Genomic DNA, 17,443 nt, shown 5'->3' on the forward strand with positions numbered 1-17,443 from the left:
CATGTTTTGTATGGTTTTTGTTTTTTGCTGTATGTCTCGATTCAAGTATAAATTTTGATTAACAAATGAGACCTTTGCAATTCTGTAAACAGGAGGACTATTGGCTCACCGATTACATATGGCAATAAAGTTCAAGTTCAAGTTCAGAGGGCTCTTCTCTGCTGCCTGCAGAAAACCTCATGACGTTGTAAAACGTCCACAGAAAATCAGCCAATCAGAACGAGAGGCCTCTAGTGCGGTTGCGGCCAGTTACTGCGGGCGGTATCGTTTCCGCCTCAATGGTGCTCGGCCGGAGGAAGTGCATCAGATTAATTTAATAAATAAATATTAGAAACTTATTTAGGTCCTCCGAAATAGCGCCAAAATGTAAGATGTGTGTTTTTTTTTTGTAAAGAACGATTTCTAGGCGGAAAAAGTAGGTTAAAATGATCACTGCCAGCCTTCCAATAGTGTGTGAGCCGGAATTACACGAAACATCCCGGAAATCGCCGAACCCGGTGAGACTCATGGGAGCGGTTTTTTCTTCTAATGAGGTTGTTTCACACAAACCAAGGCTGTGTTGGCTGCACGTTTAAGGGAACAGAGGTGAGTAGTTGTCACTGACATTGCGGGCAGTATTACGGATGAAATAAAGTCCCAAACTTTCGTTGACTGTTGTTTAAACGTCTGTTAACAAAAACTAGGTAATTCGATTTCACGTGAGACGGGTTGTTCATCACGGCGTGTTATATAACAACTTTTAAGTTCAGTGCGGGTTTTGTATCGTCAGACAAGACGTTAAATGAAAATATATATATATATGTTTTTACGACTCTCACTAGGTAGCCTAATTGTACGATTATCACCATGTTTAGCCTCCAAAAAACAAATATTACCCTTTAAAGCACAGTTGTTGTCTGAAGCATCCTTCACTTGCAATAGTACATATTGTACGTATTAAAATTAGAAAACGTCTCCACCTTTAGCGTGTTGTGAGCTTTTTTTGTATCCTCATCGCAATCAGGCACTGAAACAGCTGTTATCGGAATTGTACAGGCGCTGTATGAGTTGTGTGTTTAGGCCCATGACCAGCTGCTAGGCCAGGCGTACCATAATTTCTCCTTAGTTTCGTGATCTACCGTAAATATTTAAATGCTGGAAGAGTTGATTGCAATTATTGTTTTTAATGTGTTGCATATCAGTGAATATCAGAGGCTAGAATGGAGGAATTAGCTCCTTATGACTAACTTTAGATAAAGGTTAAAATTCAATTTTTAATAAAATGTTTAATACACACGTGCTGTGAGCCGGTTGGTTGTGGGAGCCTTGATGATGAATGGTGATTGATGGTTCAGTACTACTGTCAGTGGAGCCACTTTCTCACAATTTTAGGAGGTTTCTCAATTCTACCCCTATTTCCACCTTCTGATTCTTATCAATTTCAATGGTAACAGTAACATAGGAAAGCATTAATGAAGCTTTATATTGTTGGTAGGAAGAACATGTTCCTTCACAGTTCTACTAATGAACTTATTTGCTGTCTTCAATGTCCTGCTAAACAGAATACCCGTAAACCTAGAGCTCTGAAACGCATTTTGTGGTTCTTGACAGAACTTATTTCGATAAAAGCTTCATGGTGAACAATTTCTCATGCTTGCAGAACCAGAAAAAAATTAAGTACAGATACTATGAATTCATCTGTTTACTACAATACGTGAATCCCCTGTTAAGATCACTCATTGGCAGCAGCTCTTCTGCACAGACGCTGTTTCAGTTCAAATGTCAGATACTCATTGTTGTTTAACATAACATGATTATGTTAAACAACAATTCAAGTGAATCATAATTATCCATCTGATAGGTGATAAATTGACTGTGGAGCCCGGGTCTAGTTATTTAAAGCTGTGTAAGTGCATTACTATGGTGAAATCCCTAACATGAACACAGTAATAAATTCACCCCTGCTTTAACGGCATGAAGATCAAAACGTTAAGGGTGCTTGTCCACACAGCAGCAGTGGAGATATGCCCTCTGATGTCAAGCACACCATCTGAGAGAAGTGACTTTAGGGATCCTAGTGCCACATCTGCCCTGGCACGTGTTGTCAAAGAGGGAGTGATAATAAACAGCATCCCGAGGCAAAGATCTCATTTATCTCACATAAAGTCCCTGTTTTTTGGCAGAAGCGCTGTATACATTTGTCAAAAGTGAGTAAGTCAGATCCGCTGATAGACGTAGCCGGGAATGTTGGTCAGTCGAATGGAAGCAGAACTAAGAATCGCTACTGAAAGCCCTGTTGTTGTTGTTGTTGTTGTTTCCCTCCCTGGAGCCGTGACCATGTGGCCTGTACTGTGGGCAGCCATGCGGACCTACGCCCCGTACGTCACCTTCCCGGTGGCCTTCGTGGTGGGGGCGGTGGGATATCACCTGGAGTGGTTTATCCGTGGCACTCCGCCCCCCCCGCCGGAGGAGAAGAGCATCCTGGAGAAGCGCGAGGACCGCAAGCTGGAAGAGCTGAGGGGCCGGGACGTCACGCAGGTCACCAGCCTGAAGGAGAGGCAGGAGTTCACCCCCAGGGCTGTGCTCAACCGCAACCGCCCCGAGAAGAGCTAGACGCGCAGCCCAGGGGCTGGCCTGAACTCTGTGGAAGGCAGACTGTGGATTATCGCCCATTCCAGCGCTGCACCGCTTCGGAAATACCTTCTCCATTACAGCACCATCTCGTGATTATGAAATGATGAATCTGTCGAGAGACTTTATATTTGAACATTGAAAATGTGACATATGTGCTTAACTAACTGAGCTTATCCACAAATCTGGGATAATTACAGATGCTCCTTGCAGGGTATCCATTTTATTAGTACCTTCTTTTTAAGGTTACACTTGCTTCTTCAAAACCGCTGTGGACTCAGAGATTGGTGCCAGGGGCATGATCACACTTTTTGCCAGTAGCTTCATGAGCGCATGATTTAGTTCCTGCGGCGGTAGGGTTTACATCCCTGCAGGGCTTCAGGAACTGTAGAGCTGGACCCCTAGTTACAACCGCCCTCCCCTTTCCACAGTTCAGACCTAATCAGAACAGACAACAGGGGTACCAGGGGGGCGCAGGAAAGGACTGGAGAAAGAAATTACTTGTCTGGAGTCAGAACAGTGGCCAGCTTTTTTGAACGTCTCTTAAATAGAATTTAGGAGGTAAACGGAGGTTTTAAAAGTCTGGGGGCTAAAAATTGATAAACACTTATTTGTGCTTGTAGTCTGTTGTCCCTCTGGCCTGTTGGTTGCACATCATCAAACCCCGAACGTGATGCACATTTCCCCTTGTTTTGGGATGTCACCCCTGACGTGTCCTGCAATCTCCTGCATTCAGGCAGTTCTCCAGATTGTCTGGCTTTAAGAAATGTCAATGCCAGTGATTTTAGTTTAGCAATAAAATCCAAACCTAATCCTTCTAGGAGTTGGTCTGTTTGCGCGTTTTGCTCAAATTTTGGAAAGTCTGTTGAGTGCACTGACGTGGTGAGTCTCTGGTGCTGCAGGACTTCGCTTGCCTTTTGTGTGAGCATGTGCTGAGACAGGTTGACAGTATGAAGGCCACTTCAGTTCCAAAGATGTTGAAGTGTTTTCACGTGAAAGAAACGTCAGCTGATGTATCGTATTTTAATTTTCTGTTGTAATTTTTGTGGGTTTCAAGTGTGCTTTTGTGGAAATTCACAGCTCCTTACAGAGAATTGGAGCTTCTTTGAAATATTATTAAATCTTTTAAAAACGCACAGCTATTGAGATTGTTTTTTATAACCCAGTGCCATGGCTGGATAGTCTGTTCCATTAAGATACTAATTTCAAAACATTAAAAAGGTCTGCATTAAAAGTGAATCCGGTCCCAGCCCACCACTATTAGGCAGTGTAAACAGGAAGAGACACTGAGAGTAGACTATCCTCGTTCGAGAGCTCCCTGGGGAAAGGACCATGCCCTGCAGAGAGATGACAGGACAGGAAATACTTTCTCCATAATAATGTTCAATTAAACTGTTCCTCCCTCCTGGTCCCTGATTGCGCTGCCTGTTTCACACAGCGAGTTCTCCTGTGCACCAGCAGTTGGCGCCGTAGATCGTGCCATATCCTATATAGAGTAGGCCCAAGTCATTCTATAAAGTTACCCATTGCAGTTGCAGGTTACCCGTGTAAGGAATAACGTGTTCTTAATTTTTTTAAATCATATGTTACACAAGAAACATGCAGCTGCTGTGGATTTATTCTTAAGTGTTACTTGTGTAAGGGATTACTTTTAAAAAAAATAAAATGGGAGATATTGCTTCGAAAAGGCAAGGTGTTGCATAGTACTGTATAATTTCCTCGCCACTTGTTGAATTTGAAAAGTAATCCCTGTGACGAGGTGACCCCTGTGTTGTAGAGGTCACCTCGCCAGCGCTGACGAGTGCCTGCAGGGTCAGTTGCTGTGCTGTCCGCTGCAGGCCAGGGAGCAGAGGCAGCTGGAGGTCAGGAGCTCTTTCACTTTGTTCACCACAGAAGGCTGGTGTGCCCCATTGTTTCACTATAAAGAGAGCGCTGGCTTCAGTTCCTGCAGGCAGGATGCTTAGGGTGACTCCAGCACAATGCACAGCTGATGAATAATTCTGATAATCCTGAGAAACGAGGACGGCCTGAGACAATGGAACAGGACCAGGAACCTTCCCAGCTTTTCATGACTTTAGATTACGTCTGAAACCTGCTTCTCCCCAGAACATTTTTGTACAGTTTCAGTTTTCCGAAAAACTGACCCAAGATATTGTTACGAATGGGACTGGACAGATATTTTAAAATGATGACAAAACACAAACTGTTACAAATGGGGTGTTATGAAACTGGTGAAAATCAGTGTCTGAGCGGTTTAGTCAATCAGTGAAATAATTATTCATAACCCCCGACTTGTATGTAAGTGATTTTCTAGCCATATACCCGAGTGGCTGGTATAACTAGAGGCAGGTGAATTCTTTAGTCTCTGGCACAGCTTTGTTGACAGGAGTAATAACCCAGGCACACTGGGCTAAAACAAATATTTATTACAATAAACTACACAAGACACAAAACATACAACACACCAAGTTTACATTATATTGTTACAAATGGGGCTGGACAGATATTTTAAAACAATGACAACACACAACAAAACATGTTACTTTATACACAGTATTTACAGACAAGGCGTTTCAGAGGCCTAACGTTCTGGTCACCCAGAAAACCCCAGACTGCTACCAAGCACTCAACTCTTAATGTGCCTACAGAAGCTACACAAGAGATGAGCCCTCTAACTAAATAAAAAGTAACCTACAGGTAAATCTCTCTCTCTGTACCCTGGATGCCACAAAATAAATGGGGGCCTATATCCCTCTCCATAAAATGCACCCTGATCAGGAAAGACTTTTCTAACTGAGGTACCAGGAAACCCAAGTTCCCTAAGAACACAGAATCGCATGCTCTCTCTAACGAGGTTTGAATACTTCGCTCCAGTCAGGTTTGATTTGGATGATCATGAAGTAGGGGGTCTCGCCTGGCGCAAGCTTCAAGTCCCAACTCCTCTGGACTTCTCTCTCTTCTCCCTGCTCTCCTTGTTTCTTCCTTCTCCTCTCTTAAGGTGAATTTATACTGTGTCTTTCTGCCCTGCTCCTTTGCAATCATTAATCCACAACTGGCCTAGGCATACTAAGATAAACTTTCCTATTGTTTCTGCTCAAGGGACCCCAGACCTCAGTAAACATCCTCTCTGCTTTGAAGCTAGAAGTGTTTACTCTTCCCAGTGTCACAAACTTCATCTAAAATCTAAGAGACACTTCTCTAGTCATGAAACATTATGTTTCTAGACATTGTGAGGAGGTTGTGAATAACTTGACTTGATTCTTAAAAGAAACGTGTTCATGGAAAATGCATATACTGTAAACATCTTAATCTGTTCGCACAAATGAAAAAAAAAATGCTTAGCTTAGCTGTGTTTTGTGATGGTGGACACTAGCCAGAGTTATCTGTTGGGAAATGGCACAGTTCTCCGTCTGGATGTCCCTCCCGAAAACAATGAGCATTCTGAGACACAATTATCCATTGTCAGGAGTAATCCGCCAGTGCTGGTTCACCCCGAGATAACAATGCACAGCCTGGGAAAAAGGTATAGCAGCTCTTCCCTCTGGCGTTTGATTCAGAACAAAAATAGCTAATAAAATAAAGTCCCACACCCATGTTTGTATATATATGGCGGAGCTGTGGCACTGTGGCTGGGAGGTTGCCAGTTCAATTCCCACAGCCGGCAGAGGAATCTTCCTCTGTTGGGCACCTGAGGAAGGCCCTTAACCCCAGCTGCTCCAGGGGCGCTGTATAATTGGCTGACCCTGCGCTCTGACCCCCAGCTTCTCTCCCTGTCTGTGTGTCTCATGGAGAGCAAGCTGGGGTCTATGAAAAGACAAATTTCTAATGCAAGAAATTGTATCTGGCCAACAAAGTGATCTTATCTTATATATATAGTACCAATCAAAAGTTTGAGTACACCTGCTTGAAACCAGGTTTTTAATGATTATCTGTGCTTTAAACTGTATAAACATGTCTATGAACACTTAATATTTCATTACATGATATGCGTACTTATAATCTGAAGTGATGATGTGAAAATGTTAATTTTGTATCGAAGTGATGGTCACTCAACTCGCTCCATCAATCACGGGGTTCAGCAGTAGGATAGTGTAGCGCTAGGGGCTGCACCACCCCTTAGCTATGTGCCCACAAGGCAGCCTGGGGGCAGCAGCCGAGGGGCTGGACTTGAGGTCAGTGTGTGGACTGGAGATTGACTGGGCAGTGTAAATAGTGAACAGTTTATGAGGAGTCATTGTAAATAGTTGTCAGTGTCTGCTGATTTGTCCTTGTAACCCACCATAAACTGAAGTCCCCTTACCCTTACCCTGTGTGTGTGTGTGTGTGTAACCCCTTGGAGGAGTTTCAAGTCCGATGGGTGGAGGTAAATAAACATGTTGTTGGGGTGTGCGAGCTTCATTCTGTGCGAATTCCCTGGTCATCTCAATAGTTTAAAGTGCATCATGTCAATTGACGTAATTCAATTAGCGTTTACCCCTCTTTTTGAACATTTCGGAGTGAAAGTGCCTAGGGCCTACGAACCCTGGGCGAGTGGTGAAATTCTTAGATTGTATTTTCTTTCTATTAATACAGGTTGTGATGCTGTACTATGACTTTCGCTGGAAGAGAATTTTTCATCACTACAGCTGGCAGGAAAAAACAGGCCAGAATGTGTGGGGAAGACTGCCTGCCCTGACAGTAGAGAACTGGCACGTTCACCAGCCTGGATCTGCAATACCAGAGCAAGGAAGGCCCAATCCTTTGTGATTATGTTTTCATTTAAAAAGAGATAAAATAATGGGTTTCTGGAAACCGTGCAGCAGTGACTGTCCAGTACCATGGCGAAAGAAGAGGAAGCCAGCCCTGAGGTCGCAGCAACAATGTCAGGATACAGGAAGAGCTCCGGGTCACAGGGGAACAGTTTAGTCCTGTAGAGGGGGTCACGCACGCAGACGGGCGACGCAGTGCCCCAGCATTGTGACCAGCTGGCTCTGGTCTCTGCAGCTCTTAAAAGCAAGACTGGCGTTTGGAGAAACCCTCTCTGACAGGCTGGCTCGACTGCAGGTATTAGCCTTGACATCAGCTGGTGACGGCAAAGACAGGGAAACCAGATTAATTCAGTTTTTTTTTATCTATTGAGCACTTGCAGGGATGGATTTCCTAAAAAAGAAGACAATTTGCATTTTCTCGATCATTTCCTGAAGGTCAAATACACACTCGGTCTATCTGAAGCCCAATTTAAATCAAAACCTTGACCTATGTGCTAGTCACAGACGACAAAATGCTGTTCTCCACTGTGGCAAATGCCAGGTACTGGGTTTTTCATTTCTGAGGAGAGGGTGAGATTGTTGCCCTTATTTAAACAAAACATTATGCGCCATGAACCTTTCCTCTTTTCTGCACAGGGGGCCAAATAAGGTAATCGTTTAACAAAAACTGTATCTCCTTCTAGGAATACACAGAAATACATTCAGCCTGCTTTTGTTTCCCTAGAGGAGAGCCGTAATCAGGACAGACTAGAATAATCGACTCAGAAAGTTTCTGGAAAGTGGTTATAGTCAGCCGTGGGTTCTGAATGGGAAGTGAAATGGATGTCTCTGATCCAGCTGCTGAGTCACCTTTGTAGCCTGCGTCTCAGTCCTCTGACCCTGAACAGGCACTCACACCCCTGTCATAACACTGGCAAGTGGCAGAGGGAGAACCCACAGCCCCAGCCTGGACTACTGGCTTCTTTTATCTGGGCTTTGCTGCTAACATTTGAAAAGAGGAAGTGTGCCCTCCAAATGATGACCAGTTGCCAATTTGCTAGACAAAAGCCATAAATCAATCCGTAAATTTGACATTATGGAATGCATCTGAGGGAGCAGGTTTCCTTTACTAATGGAAAGTTGTCACTTTGGAAAAGAAAGTTCATGAAGCCTATTCTCCTTATACTAATATTCTGTCCGCTTCATGTCAGAAGCTAACGTTCCCTTTGTTTTTGTTTTTTTTTAATCTGATAGGCAGATCAAATTTGTAAAGACCAGCCAGACCCACCCAGGAAACTACCAGACGAGCTAACATTTCCTCAAGGGATAATGACTTGCTGTCACGCTGGCGTTACTAAAGTTTACTGGCATGAACAGTAGATAAATCTCAGCAATGAGCCCTGCCCAGAAGGAGAGGAAAAAATGAAATAAGACACTCTTTTCCTTTCCTTGAACATCCGTAAAGCTTCACAGGAGGTCCAAATACAGAACTTTTTCATCCAGGACCTGTTTTGTAGTTTACCATCGCTCAAAGTACATTTCTCTCCCTCTTTGTATCTACAGTGTCTAATTGGGGAAAAAGGGAAGTTTAAAAATGTCCGCCACCTGTCTCAGCTGTGAGCTGTTATTAGTGTTGATTTTCCGATGGCAGGAAATCCCGTACTGTGTTCATTTTTAACCTAACTTTAATCGGGATGACTCAGGTGGCGGTGTGGGCCGAGCACATAGCTGTGAACGTGACTCAGCTTTGCACCATATGAAGAATCCTACAAGCTCCTGTTTCTTGACAGTGCAGGGCCACCTGTCTTCTGATTTCAGATCAGCACCTAAAAGGAAGAATTTGCATGGTCTGCACTTACATACTGTGTGTGCTGTAGAATCATCTCTGCTGGACCTTCTGCTAAGGATTTTCTTAATTTCCTTTACTTTTCTCTTCTTCTTAGTTATCATAACCAGATTCAGAGACGGGCACGGGCAACTTTTTGTACCCGTGGGTTGTAAAGTTAGGACCATTACTCAGACACAGCTGAAGAGCTTGATAAGAAGTCAATTTGTGTAGTGATTAATTCCTTAAGATTGTAAGTGCAACAAGAACCACAAAATATTTTATCTTGGATTTTGTGGCCACAAAATATTTTATCTTGGATTTTGAGCTTATCTAACCAAAGCACCCTTTAGAATAACACTGAATACATATGATAGGCGATATTAAATATTCTGTGATGGTTGGTCCAATTAACTGTGTGTTCGGTTCAGTCAAGCATCCCAGATCTCCCACCTGAGATGAGCACTTATGAACTCAGCCCTCCAGTGCTAGAGAAGCTTCTCCAGGTCCTCGTTTGTTGAATATGTTGGAGATGCCCTAACCCTCTGACAACCACAAAGCAGCAGGTTTCAGGTGAGCTTCTAGTTAACAAGAGATTAAAAATGATTGTTTGGACCAATCAGGTCGCTAGATCAGTCATGTACTTAATATTGAATTAATTAAGATAAAGTGGAATAAAGCAGGAAGGACTCAGAATGAAATAGATTGCAGGTCTTGTAGGAGCAGATAGATCTAAAGGTAGTAAGATCTGCAGTCCTGTGGCTTTTCAGAACCAAGATGGGCTCTTGGTTCTCTAATTCTCCAGTCTGTCTGACCATTTTTATACACATTCCTCCATGGGCATTTCAGTGAGAGCTTTTAAAACTTAGTGGGTTTCAATATTACATGTATACATGTACATTTGCTGTAGAATTGTAAGTTTATTACTTTTATTTTTTTATATAATTTTTATCATTTTAATTTATTATTTAATTACAAATAACATAGCCTGTTATTTATGTTTAGCATATTTCAAAAAATGTTTTTATGGCATCACTCAAGTGTGTAGCAAACGACCACAAGATAAATAAAAATACAAGGACGGATTTCAATTCTTTATTGTACGGTTGTCGTTTCACCTCTTTAAAACACATTTGAATACCAACACTTCTGTACCGATTGTAAACTTCCACTTTGTTGAATCTCAAACTCTTTGTCATTCATTTCACCTTGCATGTATCACATTTTATCTTTGGTAAATTCTTATGCTTAAATACACAGGTCTGATAAATATTCTCCTAGCACCAGAGAGTGTTTTTTTACAAGCATTAGCTTTTTGCGTGTTCAGTGGTTTTGCTACCATTTGAAAAAGTGTCTCCATGACAACAAAAGCAGAAGTGAACGCTGGAGCACCTCTTGCCATGAACGGCCTGCTGGGATTGCTGCAGTCCCAGGACGTTGCCGGTTCAAGAGGAAGCCACTCCCAAGTTGCTGCCCATCCCTGGTTTGATCCCAAGAGATTTCAAAGTCCAGCTCCCAAACGTGCACAGGACCTCGCGTGTGGGTCAGAGCCCGCCTGGCCTGAGTTTCTCCCAGCCACGGACAAGTCCTGAGGCTGGGCCCCATCCTGCCCCTTCAGGCTGCTTCTCCCACCTGTTCCCATGTGCACACATGCCTGTATTCAGAACTAGTGCTCTAAACTGCCCTAAACATACTGACCCTTTTTCCCTTTACTGCCTTTTGAGCTCCTGCTCCCTGGCTTCTTCCCTGAGGACTGAGAAGGCCTTGGGGTGGAAGGCTTCATTGTGACCACACAGTTGTAGCTGGGGAGTTCATGCTGGACAGGTGCGGTGCTCTTTGGATCGGCCTGGCCCTCCCAGTCCGCAGACCCAATGCCCAGCACGTTGTTGCTCTGACAGGGCTGTGGGAGACGCGTGCTGCTGGGAACCTCGTTGTCCAAGGGCAGGTACATGTAGCCCTTCTCTGGGTGGAGCGGGGAAGAGCCCTGCGGGGACCCCAGCCTTGGCGTCATGGCTATCTCCACCAGCCGCTCATCCTTGAGCCGGTACATGTCCTCCAGCCTGAGCACGATCCCCTTGCGCAGGAGGTGCAGCAGCTCCAGCACGTTCAGCAGCACGGACACGGCGGAGACCACCTGCATGTAGATGGTGAAAATCGTCTTCTCGGTGGGACGGGAGACAAAGCAGTCCACTTTGTGCGGGCACGGAGAGCGCTCACACACGTAGCGGGCACTGATGGTGAAGCCGTACAGGTACCACAGCCCTAAGGAGAACCCCACCTCCGTGACCAATTTGACCAAGGTGCTGATGGCATACGCCCAGAGTAAGGCACCTCTCAGGGAGGGGGACTCCTGCACCAGCCTCTCCTTCCCCCCAGTCTTCTCTTCCTCGACCCGCTCTGCTCCGCCGCCCTCTTCCCCCGGCCCCTCCTGCCGGCCCCTCTTCTTGTCCCGCCTGGACCGCAGCGCCACGTAGCCGAAGTAGAAGATGGTGGGCGCGGAGACGAAGATGATCTGCAGCACGAAGTAGCGGAAGTGCGAGATGGGGAAGGACTTGTCGTAGCAGACGGACTCGCAGCCGGGCTGCTTGGTGTTGCAGACGAAGTCGGACTGCTCGTCGTCCCAGGCGGACTCGGCCGCCGTGCCCAGCACCAGGACCCGGAACAGGAAGAGTACCGTCAGCCACACCTTGCCCACGGCCGTCGAGTGCTGCTGTCCCTCCTCCAGGAAGTGCTCCAGGAAGCTCCAGTCGGCCCTGGACATCCTCCACGCTGCAGGCCAGAGACAGGCAGGTCAGTTCACCCGTACATGTATACTGACTGTAATATATTGCTGTTGTTTCATTGTGGGATGTTCTCAGTCTTTTTGTTTCCGGTCTACAGAGATACCTACAACCTACAGCCTCAGCTTTTCCTGCATCCGCAAATTTTCTTAACCCGTACTTTCCCAAACCTCTGGCTTTTTCTGTTGCAGATAAGGAGAGCCCATCAAGTATTCCTCCCTCTGTGCCTATAAAACAATCAGCCATTCATCCGCGTTCAGTAAGTGCTGTATCCTCACTGGGGCAGGGAAGCCAGAGCCTATCCCGCCAGGCACAAGGCACAGGGCAGGACTGTGCTCTGGATGGGACGCCGGTCCGTTGCAAGAGAACACATCCAAATCGGGGGACAATCGGTAACCTGGGCAGAGGGTTTAGGACAGTGGGAGGAAACCAGGGCACCGAGAGAAGATCGACACAGATGCAGGGTAAACATGCAGACTCCGCCAGAAGGATCCCCAGGCTGTAATCAAGCCCAGGACCTCAACCCCACTTCACTGTGCTGCTCCAATCAGCTGTGGTTTACTGGAATTGAAGCATGCCCTGAAAGCACAGTGTTGTTGTTTTTTAAAGTGGAATCCAAGAATGGTGTTTCTGCTCAGGAAAATGTTTTGTTTTTTTTCTTCATTCCTGTTCCTCAAATAGATTAACTGAACCCTTTCCAGATTGATTCACACCTAAGATCACCGAGGTTGCTGTTTAGCCGGGTAATTTGTATCTGACAAACACCGAACCCAGAGCAATAGCTGACTGCTGTATACGCCATGACGTTTTTTTTTTTAAATTTAGCTCCTACATTTTGGGATCCAGTGGTGTTCATATCCAAACCAGTTTTAGTTTCGTAAATTTGGGCGGAACAAAATTTGGGGAAACAGAAACTTTAGTCCCTGATCACCGCCGTCCATTCACCCAACCCCTGCTGTAATCGAAACGATCGCAAGACGCTTCTGAAGTCGCCTACATGAAACAAAGAAAGAGACCATACCTGTGACAGGCTGCTACCGCAAATATCTCCGTGTGATGCTGCTGCTACTAACACGACTGCTAAAGACCACCCGCCGCTTTCAGAAACGACAGAGAAGACAGGGTGTACTCTGAAACTTATTCGGGACATCGCAACAAATAATACAAGTAGAAAGTAAGTTATATAAAGCCAAATAACTTTATTTCGCTTTGCTATCGGGCAATCAAACCAATCCCTTAAGAACAACAACAGGGCGTTTAAAGGGTTAATTTAAAAAAAGCTGGTCAAACTGGCAAGTTGCCCAGTTGCCTAATTTGGCAAAGACGAATTATTGCGGCAACAACAGCTCGAGCGGAATGTTTTGTTTCGCGAATATTTTCCGAAGGGCCGCCTCTCAAGAAAAGCTCAAGCCGATTATAACAGCCGCTGAACCACCGGGTTAAGACTGGAATCAAATAAACTGACAACTATCTCTTACTAATGTTAACCGTATTATTATTATTATTATTATTATTATTATTATTATTATTATTATTATTATTATTATTATCACTCAAATGGCCATTGTCTATGCACCTGTTCCAGAGACTTGAGCTCCATTAGGAATTACTGTCCCCAGTTAAAAAACATTTATTCGTTCTATTATAAAAATGTATTATAGGACATGGACTGTAATCTGTAATATGTCACATTGAGGCTGTTGTTTCATTCTGGAATGTCCTCAGTCCTTTTGTTTCAAGTGCACTACTTCCAGACAAGTAAGGTAAAAGGTTAAAGGTAAGAACTGCGATGGGCCGTCGCAATAACATTGGATCCACTACAATCCTATACTAACGATTCCTTCAGGAAGTTAAGTTTCATCCAAACTTAAAAATGTAGATCTTTCGCTGAGAAACAAACATAGTTATACTTATTACGCCCATTGATATTGAAAAGGTTCTAACTTCAACTAGTTTATAGACAGAAAATAAACGTGTCCCCCAGTCTGTCTGCTCAACTCTTATTATATGGCCAGAGGGAAACGTTTTTTTTTTCAGTTTTAATACATCCTCTGGCGTTCCTTATTCTAGTTTTAGCAGTCTATGAGCTTCAGTTCTATCAGCTTTGATGTGAAATCCGCTCTACTATACTGAAGTCGAGATTATGTGACTTTAAAACATCGAGAAAAACGCTGTTGGCATAAAAAAGAGAAGGAACACCGATAGCTTACCTGCCTTTTATTATCAACTTCGCCAGTTACCAAGGACGTTAATCAATAACTGTTTATTCCGAGTTTTTACACAGCGCTGTGTCTTTCCGACATCTGTCGAGGTTCTTTAAAGTCACGTCCGACCAATGGAGCTAACGTATCAGGAAAGCAAAGGGAAAAAACTTTCCCAGGCTATTTTAATGCGACTCCCACAGGAAATCAGCTCAGGAAAAGGGATGGATGGGGTCAGAAACATTTTTTTTTTCGTTTTAGCGCCGTCGCAATGTCCACGATTTACTCGGGAGTCACAAGATCCCGGAATGCGAAAGGACTTCAAAGCGAACCAACTTAATACGGGAAAACGTTTAAACTGAATTTGCAAGGAAGCGTTTCGTTTTACGGCTACAAGAACAGGAATGTTGAGTTACTATTTATCTCACATTGTTATTATTGTTTATTTCTTTTATATATATTTTTTGTGTATGAAATGTTCCTCTTTAACTGCTTTTAATGCATTGATTTTTTTTTAATGACAGGTCTCAGGCCTAACACATCCGTTTTTTAATAGCTCTGTTTTGTAATTAAAATGTAGATACTCTTCTGTAGAAAAGTGAACAGGTGCATTCATATTAGACCCCTGAACAAGGTTTGCCCAGCGTGCCCAGTCTGTCCTGTGAGCAGAAATGTGTTGACATTCGTAGGCCTGATCACATGAAGCGCTCACACAGCGCTGACCCCCAGCTGTCGCTCCCACTTGCTGTCTGCAGTCTGTCCAGCAGATGTCGCTCGTCCCCCGCTATTATCACGGGAGTTGTTTATCCAGGGAAACGTCTTCAAGGTCTTTGACTTGCAAAAAATAAATCTCAAGGCTGATCTGCAACTTTTGTTTTGTTTAGCAAGTATATCACGCTTAACGCGTGGTGCATGCGTCAGTTCTGGGGTATTGTCCAATTCCAGAGAGAACTGCAACAACCTTCAGCTACACAGATGTGGGATAGGATTCAAGAAATGACGAGCTGATGAGTGACGGGAAACCGATAAAATCTTCGCTCTGACCGATGAGCTCCATATACGGCTTGTTGGAAACTTTGAGCGGAAGATAAAGAACATTAACATTTTCTTATTTTAAAAAAATCTTTATATATATAATTTTGTACTTTGTACTATAATTTAATTGTAAACTATTCAATGGTTCAAAATGTATTAATTTGACTACCGAATACTGCAAGAAAGATCGTGACGAACAAAACCCCACAAGCTAACATAAGGTGCCAGAGCCCCAAACCTCCATTGGAGGGTCATTTCTCAATTTTGGGGGTCCCACTGTGTTCAACTGATGTGCACCCTGTTTTTCAGTTCTGTTCTAAGAAACCCACCTCAATGAAAAATCAGCCAGTTCTCGGCTTCCGACAGAAAACGAATGAAATATTAAGAAGAATTGTTTGTTTTGCCTCCTGGCCCTGCCATGTGGCAAGTCGTGTGCGTCTATATTTTTGTAATCTTTTAGTAGTTATAAGAAAAACACCTACTAGTTATGCCATGCACTATTTCCAAAACGAAACAAATTGTGAAAGGATTGTTAAAAGTTTTGTGAGGGCCTTGTAAATTCACCAATTCAGTTTCTGGGTCTCAGTGGTTTCCAGGGTTCTGCAAGTTTAGAGTTGCAGGTTCCCAATGAAGTCACAAGAAATTGACATCAGATGGCCTCAGTGTTAGCTCTTCTTATAAAGGATCAAAGCCTAAGAGAAATTGTGCACTATGGGGAAAATATGGCACTGATATTCCCCTCTTCCCTGCACATGGAATTAAGGTCCTCGAGGTTCATCCTGTTCACTAATTCAAAATGTTCTCTTCTCCAGTCTTGCAGGCTGCAGCTTAACAGATCTGCAGAAAAAATCCAGACACATCATCACGTGCCTCTGCTTTTCCATCTTACAGCTCCAACCAGTTTGCACCGCAAGAAAATGTCAATATATAATTTACACCAAAGAGAAAGGAATCATAGCCACTGCAGAAAGGCCCAGACACCTTTATTCATGGAGGACAAACAAAAAGCAGTGAATCATTCTGACACGGCTTTTTAAAAGTTAGACTTACTGTAATGGCAAGAAATAGACGGCCTTCTCCGTGGGGGCAATAAGACAAGGGTACCCAGTCTATTCCTTTTCAAACACCAGATATTTAACGTCACTGATTCCCTGGAAGGAAGGCAGAGCTGGAGTGAAATAGCCAGAAACGCAAAAGACTCCTGAGAGAAAGTGGCAACAGCCACTGTCCCTAGAAATTAATCACCAACTGCTGGAATTGAACCTTAATCATTTCCTTTCTGAGAGATGCTTACATCCAAAGCAGTGAAGAACAGGATGGTGGAAACCTCACATTTCGCTCTTTGAGAGGCTGCCGTGTTGATCCTGCTATAATCTGCTGTTGGGGTACACTCGGAGGTTGACGTTTGCTGTGAAGTCCTAGTCAGGCTTTGAAACAGATAATAAAAAATTAAAAATTAAAATTAAAAATTAATTAAAAATAAAAAATTCTGAAAGTTTTTTTTTTAATCTTGCATGTTTTAGAGTCTTGTCAGTGATGTCAGTGAGAATTGAAAAAGCCCAAAGGAGCTGTCTCTATGAACAGTTTACAAGCGCCACGCTTTTCCAGGAGCTCAGCAGTGACATTGGAGTTAACAGCACAAACCGCTCAATAACTGTGCCCCTGCTCCTGAAATTCTCCAGAACTGGGGAATTACCCCAGAGGGGTCTTGTGAGAAGAGTCCTGAGCTTGACTGCATTAAAAAACAAACGAGTACACACTTTGTGCATGGTGTCACTCAGACTGGAGCTGCAGAGGATTCCTTCTGCCTCAAGTCCCGTCAGAGCAGGCACCCACCGGGACACCAGGGACAGAAGACTTTTTCAGTCGTGTGTCCTGACTTATACAAAAATATATTACTCCCCTAATGGCACTGTTTTGGTTTTGCTTTGTTCTGTGTGATAATCACTTGTTTTTAAATCATTTTTGTTGGTGCCTAAAATATTCCAGTTGGTGGTATGAAGTTAAGAAAGGTTAGGTCTCTGAGACTTGGACCCAATCAGTGGAAATCCCTTAGCTGACTGAGCAAGCTGACAGCAAGGCAGCCACACTGTGGACAGAAGACAAACCTGCTTTAAAAGGCTACAGTCAGCCACAGCCAGCGCTGGCAGCTTCTACCTTAACCCATTCAGAGCTTATTGCTGCAACCCTCTTCTAGCAGCACAGAAGGGATGAAGTGTTTGTCACAGCCATCTGTTATTTTTCACATTGCTAGTCTCTCAGGGC

The 17,443-nt window shown here is 43.9% G+C and overlaps 2 protein-coding genes across 4 annotated transcripts; one reads left to right on the top strand and one right to left on the bottom strand.

Moving 5' to 3' along the window:
• The first annotated feature begins 461 nt into the window (after positions 1-461).
• Positions 462-3,743, top strand: smim12 (small integral membrane protein 12). Its single transcript, XM_015348391.2, has 2 exons — positions 462-585; positions 2,309-3,743. Exon 2 carries the CDS (start codon positions 2,317-2,319, stop codon positions 2,590-2,592), a length of 276 nt encoding a protein of 91 aa, XP_015203877.1. The 5' UTR covers positions 462-585; positions 2,309-2,316; the 3' UTR covers positions 2,593-3,743.
• A 6,500-nt stretch (positions 3,744-10,243) lies between these two features.
• Positions 10,244-14,307, bottom strand: gja4 (gap junction protein alpha 4). 3 transcript variants are annotated; one of them, XM_069195598.1, is made up of 2 exons: positions 14,157-14,307; positions 10,244-11,931 (listed from the first exon to the last, which is right to left on the bottom strand). In XM_069195598.1, exon 2 carries the CDS (start codon positions 11,921-11,923, stop codon positions 10,847-10,849), a length of 1,077 nt encoding a protein of 358 aa, XP_069051699.1. In that variant the 5' UTR covers positions 11,924-11,931; positions 14,157-14,307; the 3' UTR covers positions 10,244-10,846. The 3 variants fall into 3 exon arrangements, with proteins under 3 accessions (XP_069051699.1, XP_006631393.2, XP_069051700.1); XM_006631330.3 differs by having other exon boundaries at positions 14,153-14,307; XM_069195599.1 differs by lacking the exon at positions 14,157-14,307 and adding an exon at positions 12,964-13,034.
• Between the last annotated feature and the right edge of the window lie 3,136 nt (positions 14,308-17,443).

The sequence above is a fragment of the Lepisosteus oculatus genome, chromosome 11, assembly GCF_040954835.1.
Source record: "Lepisosteus oculatus isolate fLepOcu1 chromosome 11, fLepOcu1.hap2, whole genome shotgun sequence".
In the NCBI taxonomy this organism is placed as follows: domain Eukaryota; kingdom Metazoa; phylum Chordata; class Actinopteri; order Semionotiformes; family Lepisosteidae; genus Lepisosteus; species Lepisosteus oculatus.